This window comes from Dicentrarchus labrax, unplaced genomic scaffold (assembly GCF_905237075.1).
Source record: "Dicentrarchus labrax unplaced genomic scaffold, dlabrax2021, whole genome shotgun sequence".
Lineage (NCBI taxonomy): Eukaryota > Metazoa > Chordata > Actinopteri > Moronidae > Dicentrarchus > Dicentrarchus labrax.
This window is the reverse complement of record NW_026136711.1, coordinates 29791275-29809116: the sequence shown is the minus strand read 5'-3', so window position 1 is coordinate 29809116 and position 17842 is coordinate 29791275. Positions and strand designations below refer to the sequence as shown.

Genomic DNA, 17842 nt, shown 5'->3' with positions numbered 1-17842 from the left:
ATGAAAATACCACTTTTAATTAAGTTTAGTGTTATGTCTAACAAGTAATATTAGTAGTATTAGTTAACTCAACTTGATTTTGCTGGAGTCATATTAAGTAATGTTGTGTTCATTCTTTTTAATAAAGCCTTGAAGTTAACTCAAAAAGTCCAATAGAACTACTCACTTTTTTTAAGTTAGAGAAAGGCCTTACTTTTTAGAGGGCACTTTGTGTTACTGGACCATCTTAAACTTGTCATAGGCTGAAACACTGTGTGCCAAAATTACTCAACTAAATAATTTTTTACTGTCCAACCTGGACAACACAGACTTCCTGGTCTCTGGAACCCTCTCCATTCTCAATTATTCATTTATTTTCATTCTCATCAAACCATTCAAGGAGACCTCCAGTCCTGTTTAAAATCATCTCCCCTCATTCATTCAGGTTGTTACTTTAATTTGCGCCATGTCTGTCGTTATTTTATTGGTTCCAAAAGTATTTGAAAAGCTAGTCACCACATGCAGGACATTGTTATGTCTGTTCAGTGTTTGTACACTGCAGCACACCCACAGCAGTCCAGTACTCTATTGTGCTGTTAGTGCAAATGGCAGATGGGACGTGGGGGTTACTCTCTCTGTGTCCTTGACTAATGTGACACCACAAGCACATCACTGCTGTTGTGGACTGACATTACTGTAGCTGCTCTCTACAGCAGAGGGCATATGAAGGCCAGATTGGCTCCTGAATGAGTATTACATCCCTGAATGTTTTAACAGTGGCAACATGATGACAAACCTTGGGGAAAGTAAGAATACATCTCAAATATGCATAGATAACCCTCTTATCGTATTGTGTTTACAGTGTGATACGATATTCCACACAGCCTTTAGCACACAACCGTCAGAAATTCATTTAAAGTGAAATTTAAAATATTCATAGCGTTCATAATATATAATGCAATAGGCTTAGAGTCTTCTGTGCTCTAAAAATCATTGGAAGGGCAATGTTATGTTTTAGCGAATCTATGAAATCCACAAATGTCTGTGAACAGCCTCCCACTCAGATTGTTATGTCTTTTGACAGCCAAAGAAAGACATATTCCGTCTGTTCTCAAGGAGCTGTTTGCAGTTCCTAAATTGGCAGAGTCACATTCGTATCTCTTGATAGGAAGTCCTCAGGAGAGCTGAAGACGGAAGGCGCGCCAGAGGCAGAAATCGTCTCTTCCTGGCAGTGTTTGTTGTTGTCAATGGTCCGCTGGTCTCTTGTCTGCTGAGTGTTTGTGTGCCATTTCCTGTTAAGGATAAGCCTTAAAGTAGCGACACTCTCAGTGACTTTCTGTTAGATTTAACCAATGCTGTTAATTCAGTCGTCACCAGCTGCTGTTCTCTGCCATTGTCTATTGATATACTCGACTGCAGCTGACCAATGGCTGTGAGGTTTGTCTGCAGTTTGTCAAACATAACACCCTGTAAATCAGTGGCTAGAACTAAATACGCAGCCCGGCAGAGCTGCAAAGAAAGAAGTTAGGAAACCCTTCTTTTTGTTTTTAAATCCTGTCATTTCATTTTTTAAAGCAGATTACATATCCTTACTCCTTTTATGAAATGGAGTGCAGTACAATAGGGAGCTGAGATGGAATCAGGCAACGTAAAACGAATGCCAATTACACACAAGATCCAAGATTGCACAATTTGAATAGAAAGAAGGGAAAACACAATTTAATATGCAAATCCAAGACATAATAGAACTTGGAAGTTTTCAAACAGAATGTACTCTGTGAATCTGTGACCTGGTGTACCACAGATCACCAATGAAAGTGTACACATACATCACTTTCCTCTGTACACATACAACATCCCTCCACTCATTACCACATTTGGTACACAGCAGGAGAGTTTTCAGCGCTCTATGTAGGTCAGGGACAGGGTGTGTAGGAGTTGGTTTCATCTCTGTTCTGTGATGTATCTTATTTTCCCCTCAAGAATAGCTTTCACACAGCACCACTCCCGGGGCTCTTTATTTTTCTAAGCTGGAGTTTGTTTGATGACTTGTCCAAATGCCTTCCCTCAAAGAAAGTTGTTCAGACTACCTGTCATTTCGATACTGAGAAGTGAAAGACTTTTGGGTTTCAGTCTTGCATTCGTGTTAGCAAATGGAACTTTAATTCAAGGAAGCGGCGGTGCTGTTGATTGTTGGTAATGTAAAAATATCTGTTTTTTTTCCAAGATCTCAGGGCGCTTTTATTCTTGCTCAATCCAATCTAATTCACAATCAGTTTATCTGTAGAGGTATAGTGGCAATAACTTTAATGAAATCTTAGACTGATGATTTTCTACATTCATTTAAAGAGAATGCTGCTGACAAAATCCTTAATTTTTCCACAAGTTATATAAGCTATACTATACTGCACAGCCATGGCCCAAATGACCTGTGAGCTAATCAGTATTGCAGTGACGAATGTAGAAACAATGCTTTCTAAGGCTCAACAGAAGTTTTTCCCTCCACAAAAGAGCCTTTGTTGATTCGACCAATGAGTGGGCCGACTGGAAAAACTGTGTTTGTGGTACAGTGGAGGCGACTGGGTCCAAAGGCTGCAGTGGCATATCATACTCGTAAACAAGCAGAGGATTTGTTTCTAAAGAAGGTAGCAGTGTTCGATTAACATAATTTTTATTTTCACTGTAGTCTTCAGACTTCTTAAACACATATGTTGGTATTTCAGGATTCAATTTAATTCATTCTGGAACTGGAGGGCTTACAGACATCATGTCCAGATTCAGCTGTCAGCAAGTTGTAGTAAAAGATGATGGGAGTCATAACTAATCTCATGACAACCCTTGGATCCAGGTTAAACAATAAGTGCTGACAATGAAGTTGACAATCCACAGGCATCGGCTGTTTTCCCGCGCAGCCGCCTCCGCTCCATGCTGTCATTTTCCCAGAAGAGCACGATAAACTTCCCTATCAGGCCCAAGAATGTTTAGTTTGGTGCTAATCAAAATGCAAAGCAGATGCTGGGTTGGTACACTAACATATACAGAAACAGAGTCTGCACGTCATAGACAATCCCCACTTTGTGAAATACTAGAGAAACAATTACTGTGTACAGCAATTTAATACCTTGAGGGCATGTGTGTCATGGAAATGTTCTATTTTATTTTGAAAATATGCTAACAACAAATCTAATTTCCATGATTACAGCTGACAGTTTACACACCCATTTTGTGAAGGATCTACCATGGGTCCAAAATAACTGTAAAACATATTACGTGTTTGCAAGTACTATGTCTGTATTGATAATCTTTCATTAATTTTTAATTAAGTCCTAAAATGTCTTGTCTGCTGTCATACCTGTTTTCATTGATAAGACAAGATGAAATTAGTCTCTTAGATAATTGAGGTCTGTAATGTTAGGGAACATGTTTTCATCGGGGGGTGTGTGGATATCTTAATTAATCTGCCACTAAGCCTCGCCAGACTCTTTGATTTAACTAACAGTCTTTCTAGTGGCCATATGTCATGCTTATAGTTCTCGGATTATACTCAGTTTCTCTCTCCGTGCACCTAAAATATGGAGTAGATGTAAGTGTACATTACTTCAGTTATACTTCATTTACACGAGGCAAACAGTTTGAAGAAGTTGCTCAATTTTACTGCATGTACTGAGGAACAATGAGAATTTCAGTCTAGCGTTTGGTTGTGAACACACTCCAGGGTTAAGAGTTCAGTTCAGTGTTATTTAGTCTAACACTGATTTGTATCTTACATGCGGCTATGTTTAGATTCAAGATTCAAGATTCAAGAAGCTTTATTTATCCCGAGGGAAATTACTGTGCAACAGCTTCAATACAAAGGTGGGCAAGTAATACAGGGTTAGAATAAAAATAAGCTAACATAAAATAAAATAAAATAAATAATAAAATAAAGGCTAACATAAAATAAATCAAACAATTAACTAAATGCAACAAATGCAAGCACTTACAGATAACATAAGTAGAAAACAAGAAAATAAAGACAAAGAACATTCCAAACCAGAGTTCATTTACCTTTTTCTGCCTCCATCCGAAATTCCTATCATATGAACTGTTGAAGTCTTTAAGGTCAGCACTCTGGAAATAGCACAGTAAGGTTCAAGCAATAACTCATAATACGTTCATAATGCATGCAGCTTATTATCAGATGCAGGAGTCAAGATTTCAAGGGCTGTAAATCCCTGAAGAAAGAATAAACATGATCTTAATTTCATTATTATTAGAATGAATTGATGAATTAATGCGATTTTGTTATTTATTTTGTTCATGCATACTGTATACCTTTGGGCTTACAAGACACAATACATTTAAACAAGCCAGGATCAGAGGAGAGTGTAGCCTACATAGTTTCAAATAAAGAAGGTCCAGAAATAAAAAATCAGACCTTCAGACTATCAACATAATTCATAGATCACAGACAGAAACTTAATAGTAGTGAAGTGAATTTGAATTATAATTATAAGATTAAGTGTTATAATTCTGTCATCCGTAGCCTTAAGTAACTTTATCTTTTCCAATACTAAAATCTTTCTGATTATGAGCTATCAGTCATTTTTTTCATTATTCTGTCACTTTCAACTCACATGGCGGACATTTCATTTTGTCTCATTCGTAGGGATTATGTCTACTGTGATGTCTCAGCAACCGCCAAAGGAGGACGAAGAGGAGGAAGATGAAGAGCAAGGGGAAGAGTTTTTGTTTGAGGACAGTACGGATGAGGACAAACTTCAGGAGGACAGTAAAGGGATCAGCTCTGACTCTGTTAAGTCTGTCCCGTTGTCAAAAAAGGAAGGCAGTGAGACATCAGACAGCACACAGCTTCACACAACTTCGCCTCCTGCTGGACAGGAGGGCATTTCCACCAAGGATGTAACTTCAGTTCCTACTGCAGGTAACTCATTTTCAGGAATAATATCTTTTAACCGGTGCTGAATCAGTCTTGGTCGTTCTGATAGATAGAGCTCTGGGTCAGTTGTTCAGGACATCTAGAAGTGATCAACATCCACTGATTGACAAGATTTACTCTAGTAAATATACCAATAGCATATAGTGTAATTCAGATCTTCCCTTGAGTGAAAATCAACCAAATATTCATTATAATTACTAATCTCTACATAACAGTGGAAGCACTCAGTTACTTTTTTGATTTCCTTAAGCAGATGTTTAAATTGGAGTACATCTTAACTTATTATTATTAATGGTTGAAATTACTGTTTCAGTTTCTAAGACATTATTGGGAGGATGTTTAAGTTTATTTATTTTGAGAAAAGGGAGGGTCCAAAAATGCTTAATGCAGTATTTATAATACAGTCAGTGTTTCTCAAATACGGTACGTGTACCCCTATGGTTACTTAGGAGTACTGCAGGCTGTACGGGCTGATAATATGTTTTGGATTCAAATTTTAATATGACAAGTCAGTAACTTATAGTAAGTACAAATTAGGATAAATGTCTCTGAAATGTAATGGAGTAGTATAAATATAAAATAGCAAAAAATGTAAAAACTAAAGTAAAGTACAAATGGGAATAGAATAAAACTTTTTTGTCCACAAAGGTGGAAAAATGTCTTGGGCCCATCTGAAAAATGCAGGAATATCAAATACCAGGAAATTGAATAACAGTACAGTACATGAGTAAATGCATTCAGTTATTTTCCACCACTGCTGATGGGTGTGGAGTTTGACAGTTTGACATTATCTGTCTTAAATTAATGTAACTTAAACCATTTTGTTTTGAAGAAACACAGGATAATTATTAAAGTTGCTGTACTGCAACCAAAACCCATGTGCGGCACGCTGTCATCAAACTGCTGCTGGGCATAACTTGAGCCACCACTTACTTAGTCATTGTACAATAATCTATCTTTGATAGAACAGATTGGCTCTAAATTGTAAATTTCATGTCTCATCTTTAGTTAAAATGTAATCTGATCAGTTTCCCATAGTCACGCGCTGTGTGAGAGACTTCAGTCAGTTGTATGTGGTTTTAATCTCTACTTAACAGGATTTCATTTTTGCTGCAGGCAGACAGTTTTAAGAGAGCAGGGTTAACTTTCCCCTTAATTGGATGAAGTTATGTAGATATAAGTATGATATATTTACTACCTGGCTAATGTTGCTAAACAGGCCCTGGTAATTACACGCCCAGATAAAGAGGAAGATTTAGGGTCTTGGAGAAGTTTCTGTTGGACAAAGTGAAGCGATTAGTGCTTAATTAAAAAGCTTTTTCACCAAGTCTGCGTGTGGTAATCCGTTAAGTGGGCTGTGGAGATGCGTAGGGGAATTCTGGGCGTTGATAATATTGTGTAGTGGGGGTCTGTTATGTAATTGAGGGTTGAGAGCAGTTGAGACTCAGAGCCCTCCCTCACCAGATGACATGAGTTTACATGGTGCAATCCAAAGGAAATCCAAAAGAAGGACCGTGGCATTTGTTCAACAGCACAGCTTTCTTGGACATACCTTTTCTGTAGAAATAAAGTAGAATCATGCAAAATCAGTTTTCAGTTGTAACTACCCTGCACCATTTGCTTCATTATCTCAGCCTCAGGTGTCCTCTCTGTAGGCAAACGTGATTTAGTTGTTGACAGTAACTTTTTTGGTTTTGAAAAGTTCTACTGCGCAAAAAAATGAGAGAGAATAAGTAACAGCATAAAATGAAAGTCTCTCAAACTGTCTTCTAAAGATGCTGACAAAGTTGCATTTTTCATTTTTCAAATGTGTTTTTCCTTTGCTTTTTATCCTTTTTGTCTCATGGTTGCTATTTTCCTTATTTTGACAGATGTTCCAGTTAATGAGTCACCCAGCTGGTAAGTTGCCTTTGATTCCTATCACAGTATGGAGAAAATTACTAAAGGGCGGTGGAGAAAGTAAACTCAACATCACACTACATCAGTGTTATGTCATAATGTCTGAGATAATGCTTACACTCCGCCCCAATTACACCACCACAGTGGGTTTGAGATAGATGTGATGCTACGCCACATCTATTTGTACGACTTTTGATAATGCCAGATGGCATGTCACACCAACATTGACGTGGGATAATGACAAGTATAAAGTCATGTTGCTGATAGGATTCTAGGAGGAAATCAGAGGATTGTGTAATTCATGATGATGCATACAGTATAATTTGATTAGCATTATGCAGTTAAGAGTTCATCCAATCACAAAAAACACATTTTTCTACTGATATGTAAGTTAAGTTTTAAAAATCATTCTGCTGCCCAGGAAATTCATTTGTGATGCTTAAAGCACTGAATTACACCATTTGAAAAATTGAATATCATAGTTTCCTTCCAGAATCAGTAGCTCTTCAACTGGGACACCCAAATGAAATAATAGTAATTGAAATGATAAATTGTGCCTCTGCTTTTCCTGCTGTGACATGTGAAGATGCCTGTCAAGGTGTCAATAGATTATAACAGAGATAGTGTTTCTGTAAAGACAAGTTTCTGTTTAGTATTTCAAATGTTATTTTTTTAGTGCTTCATTCAGCTTCATTGTATTTGGGTGGTGACACAAATTAAAGGCTCTGCACACCTATGGAACACCCACACAGGTGATTTCAGTTATTTTGGCTGATTAGACCTCCTCTCAGGACTGTGTGGGTGTGAGTGACAGCCCTTTCACTCTCATGATGGCTTTGCTGCACAGGTAAGGGTGGGATTACACTTTTATTACACTTTGATCATTGTTATTAGTAAATGGAATCTTAATTCCCAGCTCAGGTACGCCTACCTTCAACCTGACTAGAGGTCTAATCAGCCACAGGAACTGAAAACACCTGTGTGGGTGTTCAGAGCATTTAAAATGAGGATTATTCAAAACCTTGGCACATAATACCAAAACATGCTGCACATGGGGGAAATGTACTTTATTTTTTTTGTGATTTAAGTGAAATGGCATCTAAAACTTGTGGAATTTCTGAATGAGATTTCCTTCATCTGCATATGGAAACGCAGTTTTAATGACAAGAGATCTGTTTAGATCGTCAGACATGTGCTGACAAATAGCTCTTTATTTTGTTTTCATGTGGGCTGAGATCTGTTTTGTTCTTTACATTGAGATGAATGATCCAGCATCATAGGGAATGCAGCAGAGTGAGACTTTACAGTCTTTTCCAGCTTGGCATCACCATCTAAATGACACGTTGGCAGGGCATTACATCTACCTCCAGATATGTGGTGGGCATTTATAGCACAACAGGGAGAGCATGGCACGAACACAAGTGAGTTGAACTGTAGTCTTAATGTACATTTCTGGCTGTGTAGGTGTATGAATGAAATTACCCCAACCCTGGTGCAGTCAGACAGCATCTATCACACAATCAAACGTTTGCTTGAAGGCCTCAGCACAATAAATAATAATGTGAATTTATTGATTCCTCTCAGGCAACTGTCTTTTTGCCTGCCTCCCTCTATTGGGAGGTTGGCAGTCAAAGTCACCTACAGAACAGCACTCCTGGAGCTATATATGTAGACAGAGAGTTTTTCTAAAGGATACTCTTGCTTGCTATTAGTGAGTTTGAACCCAGGTTCTCCATTTGAAAGATCCTATTTAATGCCTTGAGCAAATTGGTCAGTCAATATAGAACAAAGTGAAATAAACAATGGAATATCGTTTCTAGCTGTAAAGCTTATACCACCTGCATAGGATACACATTACCAGTTTTTAATTGCTTTAGTGGTAACCATACGAAAGTGGTTCAGGGACAAAATTCTAATATGGTATGCTGATTCTGACATTCTTACAAAAAAACAATACTCTTTGGTTTAGATTGTATCCCTCTTCAGCCTCTCTGACCTGCATGATGAAGCCTTGCACCTGTACTTCTATAGGAAGTCTGCTCAGAAACCTCTACTGATTTCAGGGTTTTGATTCCTGTGGGCTTTCCTGTGTTAAAAAGAGGGGCCTATATTTTTGTACAGGTGTGTGTGTGTGCAGTATATGTGTCTGCTGTGTGCATATGTGTGTGCATGAATGGCTGCATATGTACGTGTGTGTGTGTGTGTGTGTGTGTGTGTGTGTGTGTGTGTGTGTGTGTGGGTGTGGGTGGGTGTGGATGTTTTGTGTGTGTGCAATAGAGTCACAGTGAGGTCTTGGCAATTTCTCATGCCGGGGGATTTCTGCTGAGTGCACATTTCCACTTTGGTTTAGTCAATAGTCTGCCTTTTAAGGAAGAGCTATCAATAGCATTTTCCACCATCAAGGTGTTAAGACTGTCAGCACATCTACCAGATCTGTCAGCATTTTTAGAATAATATTGCCAAAATTACTTTGCGATTGTTATTGCAAGAAATATGGGTTTTTCCTAACATTGCAATGACAGCACATCAGCTCGTTACAGCTATTAGGCTCAAGGCAGCATTTCTCTCTTGTGAGCGTTGCGTGTGTTCCAGTGTTTGATGCCAGCATTTGCTTCTGACTTCACTTTTTTACCAGTTGACAGATAGTTTTCATTAAACACATCGCACGGAACCTCAGGAATGAAAAGATTACCACAAAAGATACCAAGGCAACGTGGCATGTATGTGTCTGTTTTATGTACACAATCACACTCTAACCTTAGAGACTATAACTTTCCTTCAATTGTTTGGTTTGAGTTCACCTTTTTGGCCTTTTTGCAGCCTTGCAGAACTTTACACCTTTGCCCTTGCCAAGAAAGTCATCTAATGTAGCTTCCAGAACACATTTTGTTTTTCACAGGCCCTCACCCTGTTGTACTTGCCTCAGTTGGATGTGCTGTGAAAGCAAAAGGAAAAGGGTGATACTGTAAAAGCATTAAAAACAAACATGTGTATACAATTATGACAAGAGGCTATGAGCCAAATACTTTGAGAGCTATCTAATTGGAGTCTGCCATGTGTAAAAACAGCTTTGGGCAGTAACACCAGGTGCAACATGGGAATGGTTCAATGTGAGGAGTGGGTAGTTGTTTATGGAGGAGATTTATGACCTGAGGACAAACATAGCTCCATCAGTATGGTCAGCACAATGCTCGTGCAGTTATAAAGAACAGCTATGCTCAAGAGAGACCAGGGGGCAAAAGAGGTAGAGCTATGGCGCGTAGTACCTCCCTGGCACAGTAGCTGAAGGGAATGGATACAGATGGAAGTGTAAGATTTGCATTCAGGCAGCTTCTGTTTTAGGCTGTGCTCTGCCCCAGGCAATGTCATTTGCATTGAAAAATGACTCCAGCTTCTCTCCTTGAGCTATATGACTCACTAGGGCTTATAGGCAGAGATAAGTTGTGAAGGGATGTGCAAAGATATGCTTGGATCGATAGCTACACTGCTCAAATCACTCACGCCTGACATGAATGCATACAGTCAGGCAGACAAGCTGTATATTGCTGTTGTTCTGGCTCCACTCTTTTTTCCACACAAGCTATTTTAATGACAAGAGATCAGTTTATTGTAAGACATGTGCTGACAAATAGCTCTTTATTTTGTTTTCATGTGGGTTAGGATCATTTTTGTTCTTTAGATTGAGACGAATGATCCAGCATCATAGGGAATGCAGCAGAGTAATACTTTACAGTCTTTGACATCACCGCAAAACCAAATAGCTACTATCAGTAGCTCTAAATGACACATTGGCAGGGCATTACATCTACTTCTAGATATGTGGTGGGCATTTAAAGCACAAAGGGAGAGGGAGAGCATGGCACAAACCCCATCAGAAATAGAACTATGTATATAAAGTTTCCAGTGTTTAGATGGCTATAATTATAAGGTTATATTCATTGTTATAGTTATATTTTTCAATTCTTCTTCATTTTGGACAAGAGTTTTTGTGATTGATGCTATCTAAATTATTCTCTTGTAGTACATCTTACCTATCGGTATTCTGGGTATGGCAGCACAGATGCTGCAAACTACCCACTGTTATTTTTCATCCTTGTCTGTTCTGGGCATGCTTTCCTTTATTTCTGGCTCATAATACACAGTACACCAGGTACTGTACCCTACAAGGAAAGATAATGGTTTGCAAGTTCATTGCATACAGATTCTTCCAATGCCACTTTAATATAAAGTAAGAGTCTGCAAGGCTGCCTCTTCAACAGCTCCAAATTACAGCATTTTGTGCACATTATTTTCCTGGCATGTCTTGTTTTGTCTGCGACGTGCCCATCAGTCAGAGTGGCTACTGCTGCTGGCATTGCAAGCATTGCTGAGGTGTTTAGCAGAGGGACAGATTTAATTAGTGTAGATGGGACTCTCCTACACGCTGGATCCTGTCATATTATCAGTCATGTGGGGGCGGACAATCCTTCACTGGCAGCATCAACGCAGGCCATGTGATAGCTGTGTCAACAAGATCCCCTGTGATGTCAGAGTCTGTTTTTAATAGCTGGTTCAGGGCATGTTTTCATTCAGAAAGCCAGCACTGATTATGGTAAGCCGCAGGCATGACAGATAATGATTTGACAGTGCTCAGGGGCAAGTTAAGTTACTCAAGTAACAAGCAGTAGGTGTGATTTTTTTGAATTTATATATATATATATTATATATTTTACACGTGGCTTGCAAAAGTTCTCCTGAACAACTTATCTCACATACAGCTGAAGTTGTCACTATTAACACAACACAAAGTGGCAGATATTGCTGTCAGAAATAATTATGTAAAAGAATCCTCTCTGTAATACTGAATAGTTTACTGTTTTCAGTTTCACTAAAGGTCCTGTGTGGGTGGAAAACTTTCTTGACCATTGGGCAAGTAAAGCCTACATAGAATAAATAAAAATTAAAGACTTTGAAAGCCTGTACTTCCACCACGGCTGAACAATCCTCTAAATGTGGTATTTGTTGATGGAAAATGTTTTTAAAAGTTTCATTCTGTATCTGACTCCACAGCCGCATACGAAGTGTATGCGCCAGAATATTTTCATTTCATTTTCAATTAAATGCACCACATCATATAAAATGGTGTAAAAGTTAAAACATGAAATGCAATACAACATGCTGAGTAATTCCCACGCTGTAAATGCTGTCCGTGTAAGTAAAATTCCAGCTCTTCATGCATTTACGATTATGTGAATGCAAAAAGGTTGCAGAAAAACACCCAAAAGAAAGCAAAAGGTACTGTATCCAATACATAAGATAAACTATCACAGATGAATCATACGTACACGGACTGATCTGACACCAAAAACAAATCACTTGTTCCTTGGCCCATGTTCTTTCACTTATCTCTGGTAACTATCATATAAACAGACAAAACACAGCCTGCTCGGAGGGAGTAAAAATGCCCAGCTGCCCATACGGATGATAATGTTTCTAATTTTAAAGTAACCTCAAAAATATCACAGTAGTTTGACAGCAGCAAAATGTGTTCTGTCATACTTTAGGGAGTGTGGAATTGACATGCTTAGATAGCAAAGAACTATTTCGACCCCCACCTCAAGCCACTCTGCCTCCCCTTCCTCTCACTGAAATTAACTCATAATGAGGAACACAGCACTCGGTGTTAGTTTAACTGTGCTAACATTTGGGTACCTTCCAGCGCCTCTGCAGCAGCAGCCGAGCCCAGCACCTCAGCTCCTTGTGTGGGAGAAGAGCTCGGGGGGCTTCCTGCGGTGCCGTCAGCTGTGGAGACGCCGGCCTATTCAGGAGACCACAGCAAAGAAATCGTCAAGGAAAGCACCGGCACCAGGGACATCTCTGAAGGTACAGAACTAAATTATATTGACAGGGAAGTGATGCACCTTATATTGTAGATCAAGGGGTTCAATTTCAGACCAAAAAGATTAAACCTAAGCTTGCCTTGGGATTCAGGCTCATTCCACCGATGTATTATAGTGTTCACATCGCGGACAGATCTGTTAGGAAACCAATTGGGCCTCCAGAGTTGCGTAAACAGCACTGTGAACCACACCATAATGACACTGGCAGTATAAATTGTGCACAAGTATTTTGTTAGCACTGCACAGTGCATCTCCTGACCTTGATCAAAGGTGGCAAGAACACCATATTACAGGCCGACGGTCTTCTTATGGTTCATTGATTTCTACAGTGAAACAGGTCAGACACACATATGTATAGACACATCCATTTGCACAAAGATGCGCACAAGTACACACTCCATTCAGAAACATACCGACACACACTGGCTTGCGCACACATATTCTCTGCCATGATTTGATTTCTACACAGACATGACATGAATCCAATTAATTCAGGATGAGGATCAATAGAGAACCATTTCCATGAGGGAAAATTGCTTTTGGATTTCGACTCAGTCAGCAGTGCTGCTGTTATTTGAAGGTGGCTCAGCAATGAGAGATGTAAAGGAGCCCTGCAATGCTGCACGACATTTTTCTGATGTATTTTCCACACACAGGCTTCTGCTATCATTTGAAACATGTGCGGTGTATTTAAACTGACTGAATAATACAATGATATTAAATCACTCTCCTAGATATCTAAAATTATAATACAGAAGTAGCAAAAGCAAGCTAACTTGAAACATCAATTAATGCTACTTGTAATACTGACGTTAATGAGAAGTCTGTTTTTCATTTGTGTTTATACATTATGCACTTTTTACTTTTAGTTTTCAAACACCAGACTGCAGGAAATACTTTGCATATGTATGAACCTGCTGTGGAGGGCAAAATTGTTGTGTAGACAGACTGTGTTTCAGTTTGACCAAATGTACTTTATATGGATCATTAAGATTAATGAAGTATTTCCTGTTTGCAAAAAGGAACCATGTCCCTTCATTCCACAGTTGTGGTCACGGCACATTGTGATGTGATTATCTGGCATTGATTAGCAAATGCTTTGTTATGTTTTTTTTATATACACATATTCATTATGGCAGTGTGTTTATTTTGTTTTTCGATTGCCTGCAGTGTCAGCGTGACCTGTGAGTGAGTTTATTGGAGTGTCATTGTGTTGCTGTATAGAAAAGTTAAATAAAAGTAAGAAAACACAGAGAGGAACTTCTGGTTTACCACGTTTGAAATAACAAGCCATGTTCCCAAGAGGCCCAGCCACTCTGCAGATATGCTGATAGTCAGGCTGATAGCCCAAATCCAGTTGTTTTCTTCTCTATTCTGATTCCTTTCTGAATGCACAAGCGTAGGAAAGCGAGCAGTATATAAAGAACATTTGTGTAGCTAATCCTCTTTTGTAGAAAAAGAGTTGCTCTTTGTTCATCTCCTGGATTCTGTCCAAGGTTATTTCCAATTTTAGACTGAACTCTGCTGAATAATCCATGACAGAATACACATCTCCAATCAGATTAATTGAAAACAGTGATTGTTGCTGTTCAGGGCTTAGAAGAAAGTGTTGCAGACAAATCACAGTTTAAAACCAAATCAATAACGCTCACTGAGCTAAATTAGGCTGAAACACTTTCAAAGCAGTTAATGACAAATCCTGCCAAGCGTAGAGATAGAATGGGTCAATAGCTCAAACAAGCTGGATACAATCATGTTGCCTCACATGGACAAAGCCATTATGGTGACATGTACAAGTGATGTGTCAGATCTCCCTGAGGAAGAAGACCTTTAAATGCAAATGATACAATAAATATGTAAATATTCAAAGGCTGTGTAAACTCTAGAAGGATAGAAGATCTGGCGTCTTTTATCTAGTCCGCGTTGCCAAAAGGATTCAGGCAATGTAGTTTGGTGTGTGTGTGTGTGTGTGTGTGTGTGTGTGTGTGTGTGTGTGTGTGTGTGTGTGTGTGTGTGTGTGTGTGTGTGTGTGTGTGTGTGTGTGTGTGTGGTGTCTTTGGGTGGGTTGTTTTTGGGGGAGAAATGTAAAAGAATGATCTAACAACAGGAGGTGCAACTATCAAACAGAAAGAGAGATAAAAGATAGAAGACAGGAACCACTCGTTTTCCCATTAAAAAAACAATGTTTGCATACTTTGATGCTACTGATTTTCTTTGCCAGCTGCACATGTGGCTAAAACTGAGCCACAGACGGTGGAAGCTTCAGAAGTGATCTATGATGACGTTCCAAGTGAGGACCCGCTCTCTCCTGATGCAGGTTAGTAGCTGTGACAGAATTGTGCGTGTTTAGGATGTCTGTCCACTCATGAATCTTGGTGTAGAGCTCCTAATGTGTAATATTTCTGTGTGTTTACCAGATATGATATATGAAGATGTTCAGAGAGACAGTGGTCCACCGAATGCCAACAATGGATGGAGCTCCAGTGAGTTTGAAAGCTATGACGAGCAGTCTGATAACGAGACCAAACTACCAACACGGAGCAAGGTAGCATTGGTGTGTGTATGGATGCATGCCTGATGTGTATATTTATCTCGCACAAATCATTCTCTGTTTATTTTAAATATCATCAGGACCGGTCAGTTTGTTTGGGTTGGTTTCCAACGCTTAAAGTATAATCAAGTAGAATATTTCATCTCCTGCTCCTCTAGCACATTTATCTTTATTAATGTATAGAACTGGAAGTAAACTATAAAGAACATGAAAAATGTATAACAGGCTGTCTAGGCTTTATCCTTTCGTTGTGGGATGAAAGTAAACAAGAGGCATCCCTGTTTGAAAAGCCTCAGATCTCTTTGCCTCTTCTCTGCCAAGGATGCTGTTCATCAATGTTGTGCAGCATGGCTACACAGTGTTTGCCTTCCACATGATGGCACTGTGCGCACATTCACATCGTGCTGCATTTCCTTTATGCTTCACCAGCCTTTAACGTGCATGCACCGTTGCAGGCAGGCATAAGGAAACTCTGGAGTCACACTAATAGAAAAGTATTTTGCTGAGTTGGATCATCATTAATGTATAGATTTATACCGATCTTTACATATTTTTACATATTGAAGGTGTTTCTGTATGGATATAATCCTATTGTAATCCAAGAAAATCCTGAGTTACATCAATGACCGAAGGGAAAAAAACAGGTTTTGTTGTACTGGGACTGAAAATGAGTTGCTCATGTAATTACAGGAAGGTGCGGTGTGAAAATTCCCCACAGTTCTCTTGGCATGCTTGGTCCAGGCCACTGAACGAAAGGAAGGATTCAGCTGCACTGGTTGAACAATTAATGAATAAACCTTGACTATTAGGGTCCTTCAACACTTTTAGGCTAGCACAGCCTTCATCAAAAGCACATTGCTTTTAATTAGTCTCGCCCGAATTAATTTTTTCAGTGTACCTGAATTCTTCCCTTCCCAGTTCACTTTTTAATTTGAGGAGCGTGGGTGACCTGTGACAGAGTTTGCTTCTTTCATTTTTGCCCTAAACTGCCTGCAACCCCCCCCCCATCCTTCTATAAATCAATGTGCATTGGTGTCATAACCCCAAAGCAGTGCTCCAAGCCTTCACTCTCTATGCTTGTGATTAATTCCCAGTGTTGCATAGCTTGTTTTTTCCTTGATCACATTGCCTCCATTTCCCTTTTCTATTTCCTTTCCCCTACTTTTTCCTCCTCTCCTTGCCTCTTGTGGCTAAACACAACCTGCCCCCATGCCTCGCCTGTCCCTGTCCCACACCTGTAGCTTGCTCCTGAAGTGCGTCGGCTGAGGGAACGGTGTGCCAAGACCAAACGTGAACTGGCCATGAGGCTGTCTGGCAAGCACAACTGTGACATCAAGGTATATCTCCAGCAGCAAGTGAACACAGCTATATCACACTATTTCTTCGCAGAGCTCAAATCACTCCGATAGATGTTTCCCAACAGGATTGATGATCACCCAGAGCTGAAGTATGCTGTGTTGTATGCTCAGTTGACTCAGAGGCTTAACTGACTCTATGCACCATCCTTCCCAGCTTTCCTTTGGACTGTGACTTTGCTTTGAGACTCTCTGTCGGCCTCTCTCTCTCCCTCCCTGCCTGGTTTAATATCAAGACACATTTATGGGACGCATGAATTATTAAATAATATTCTGCGTATTTACTTCCATCAACACCAGTGCAGCTTGCCCCCAATTAATGACCTACTTTCTTGAAGTAGCGTCATTTAAAAATACTACCACCCTGGGTGTATTCTTGGTCTGTGGAGTCTGGTTGCAGGGCCACTGTGATGCTCAGGGTGGAGTCTGTGGTCAACCGAATTCTCCCGCTCTGAGCAAAGCAGCCCTGTAACTCTGATGTGGAGCTCACTCTGTTACCATAATCTCTCCATGATATGCTCATAGACTCTCTGATTAGAGGCTGTAGAGCGACCCACAGGGAGTCGCAGATGGCGAGATTCATGATGAGCACACAGAGCGCCACTTCTCTCCATCTCTCTCCAGAGGAGCACCGTAGGTTATCAAATCTCCACAGGATGGCACTTCCCTCGTGCTCTAACGCTCCTGCATTGTTTTTGTCTTCTTCCAACCAGGTTCAGCAGCTCATGAAGGCGGCGAGAAGCGGAACAAAGGATGGGCTTGAAAAGACCAAAATAGCCGTCATGCGAAAAGTTTCCTTCCTGCAGAGAAAAGATCAATTGGGTAATGCAGGGGAGTCTGAAAAGTTTGTAAATGTTGGTCAGCTGGCTTTTTTGGATGAAAGTTTTACTATCTTTTTAGTAATGGGTATTGGTTATGAAGTTTGGGTTTTCTAACTCCTTACAGTTGACTCTTTGAATTATAGACAGTTGCTTACAGTGTGTGTAAAGCTAGTCAGGCCAAAGTAGTGTTCTGAGGCAGATAGAGTAGAAAGTCTAACTTTTTCTTTATACCAATTCCTTTAGGGAGAAATGAAAGCACTATGAAAAAGAAAGATCTCACTTATTATAACTATAATAAATAAAAACAGGCTTTTACAGTTTTAAGACAGATGATGTGGTCGAGTAAGGTTTTTGATGTTTGAGAAAGAGGAGGATGAAGCAACTCATGCGGCACAATATAGGTTGTGTCATAGGAACCC

General features: G+C 39.6%; 1 protein-coding gene across 3 annotated transcripts in view; it reads left to right on the top strand.

The window, feature by feature from the left end:
• Positions 1-17842, top strand: part of arhgef10la (Rho guanine nucleotide exchange factor (GEF) 10-like a) — a 103181-nt gene that overhangs the window by 6640 nt on the left and 78699 nt on the right. The window contains exons 2-8 of one of the 3 annotated variants that reach the window (XM_051414621.1): positions 4628-4903; positions 6790-6817; positions 12516-12679; positions 14918-15013; positions 15114-15241; positions 16489-16584; positions 17316-17424. In XM_051414621.1, the coding sequence (XP_051270581.1) occupies positions 4633-4903; positions 6790-6817; positions 12516-12679; positions 14918-15013; positions 15114-15241; positions 16489-16584; positions 17316-17424 (892 nt within the window). In that variant the 5' untranslated portion in view covers positions 4628-4632. Of the gene's footprint in view, positions 1-4627; positions 4904-6789; positions 6818-12515; positions 12680-14917; positions 15014-15113; positions 15251-16488; positions 16585-17315; positions 17425-17842 lie in introns of all 3 variants that reach the window. The other 2 variants (XM_051414623.1, XM_051414622.1) reach the window with 2 other exon arrangements.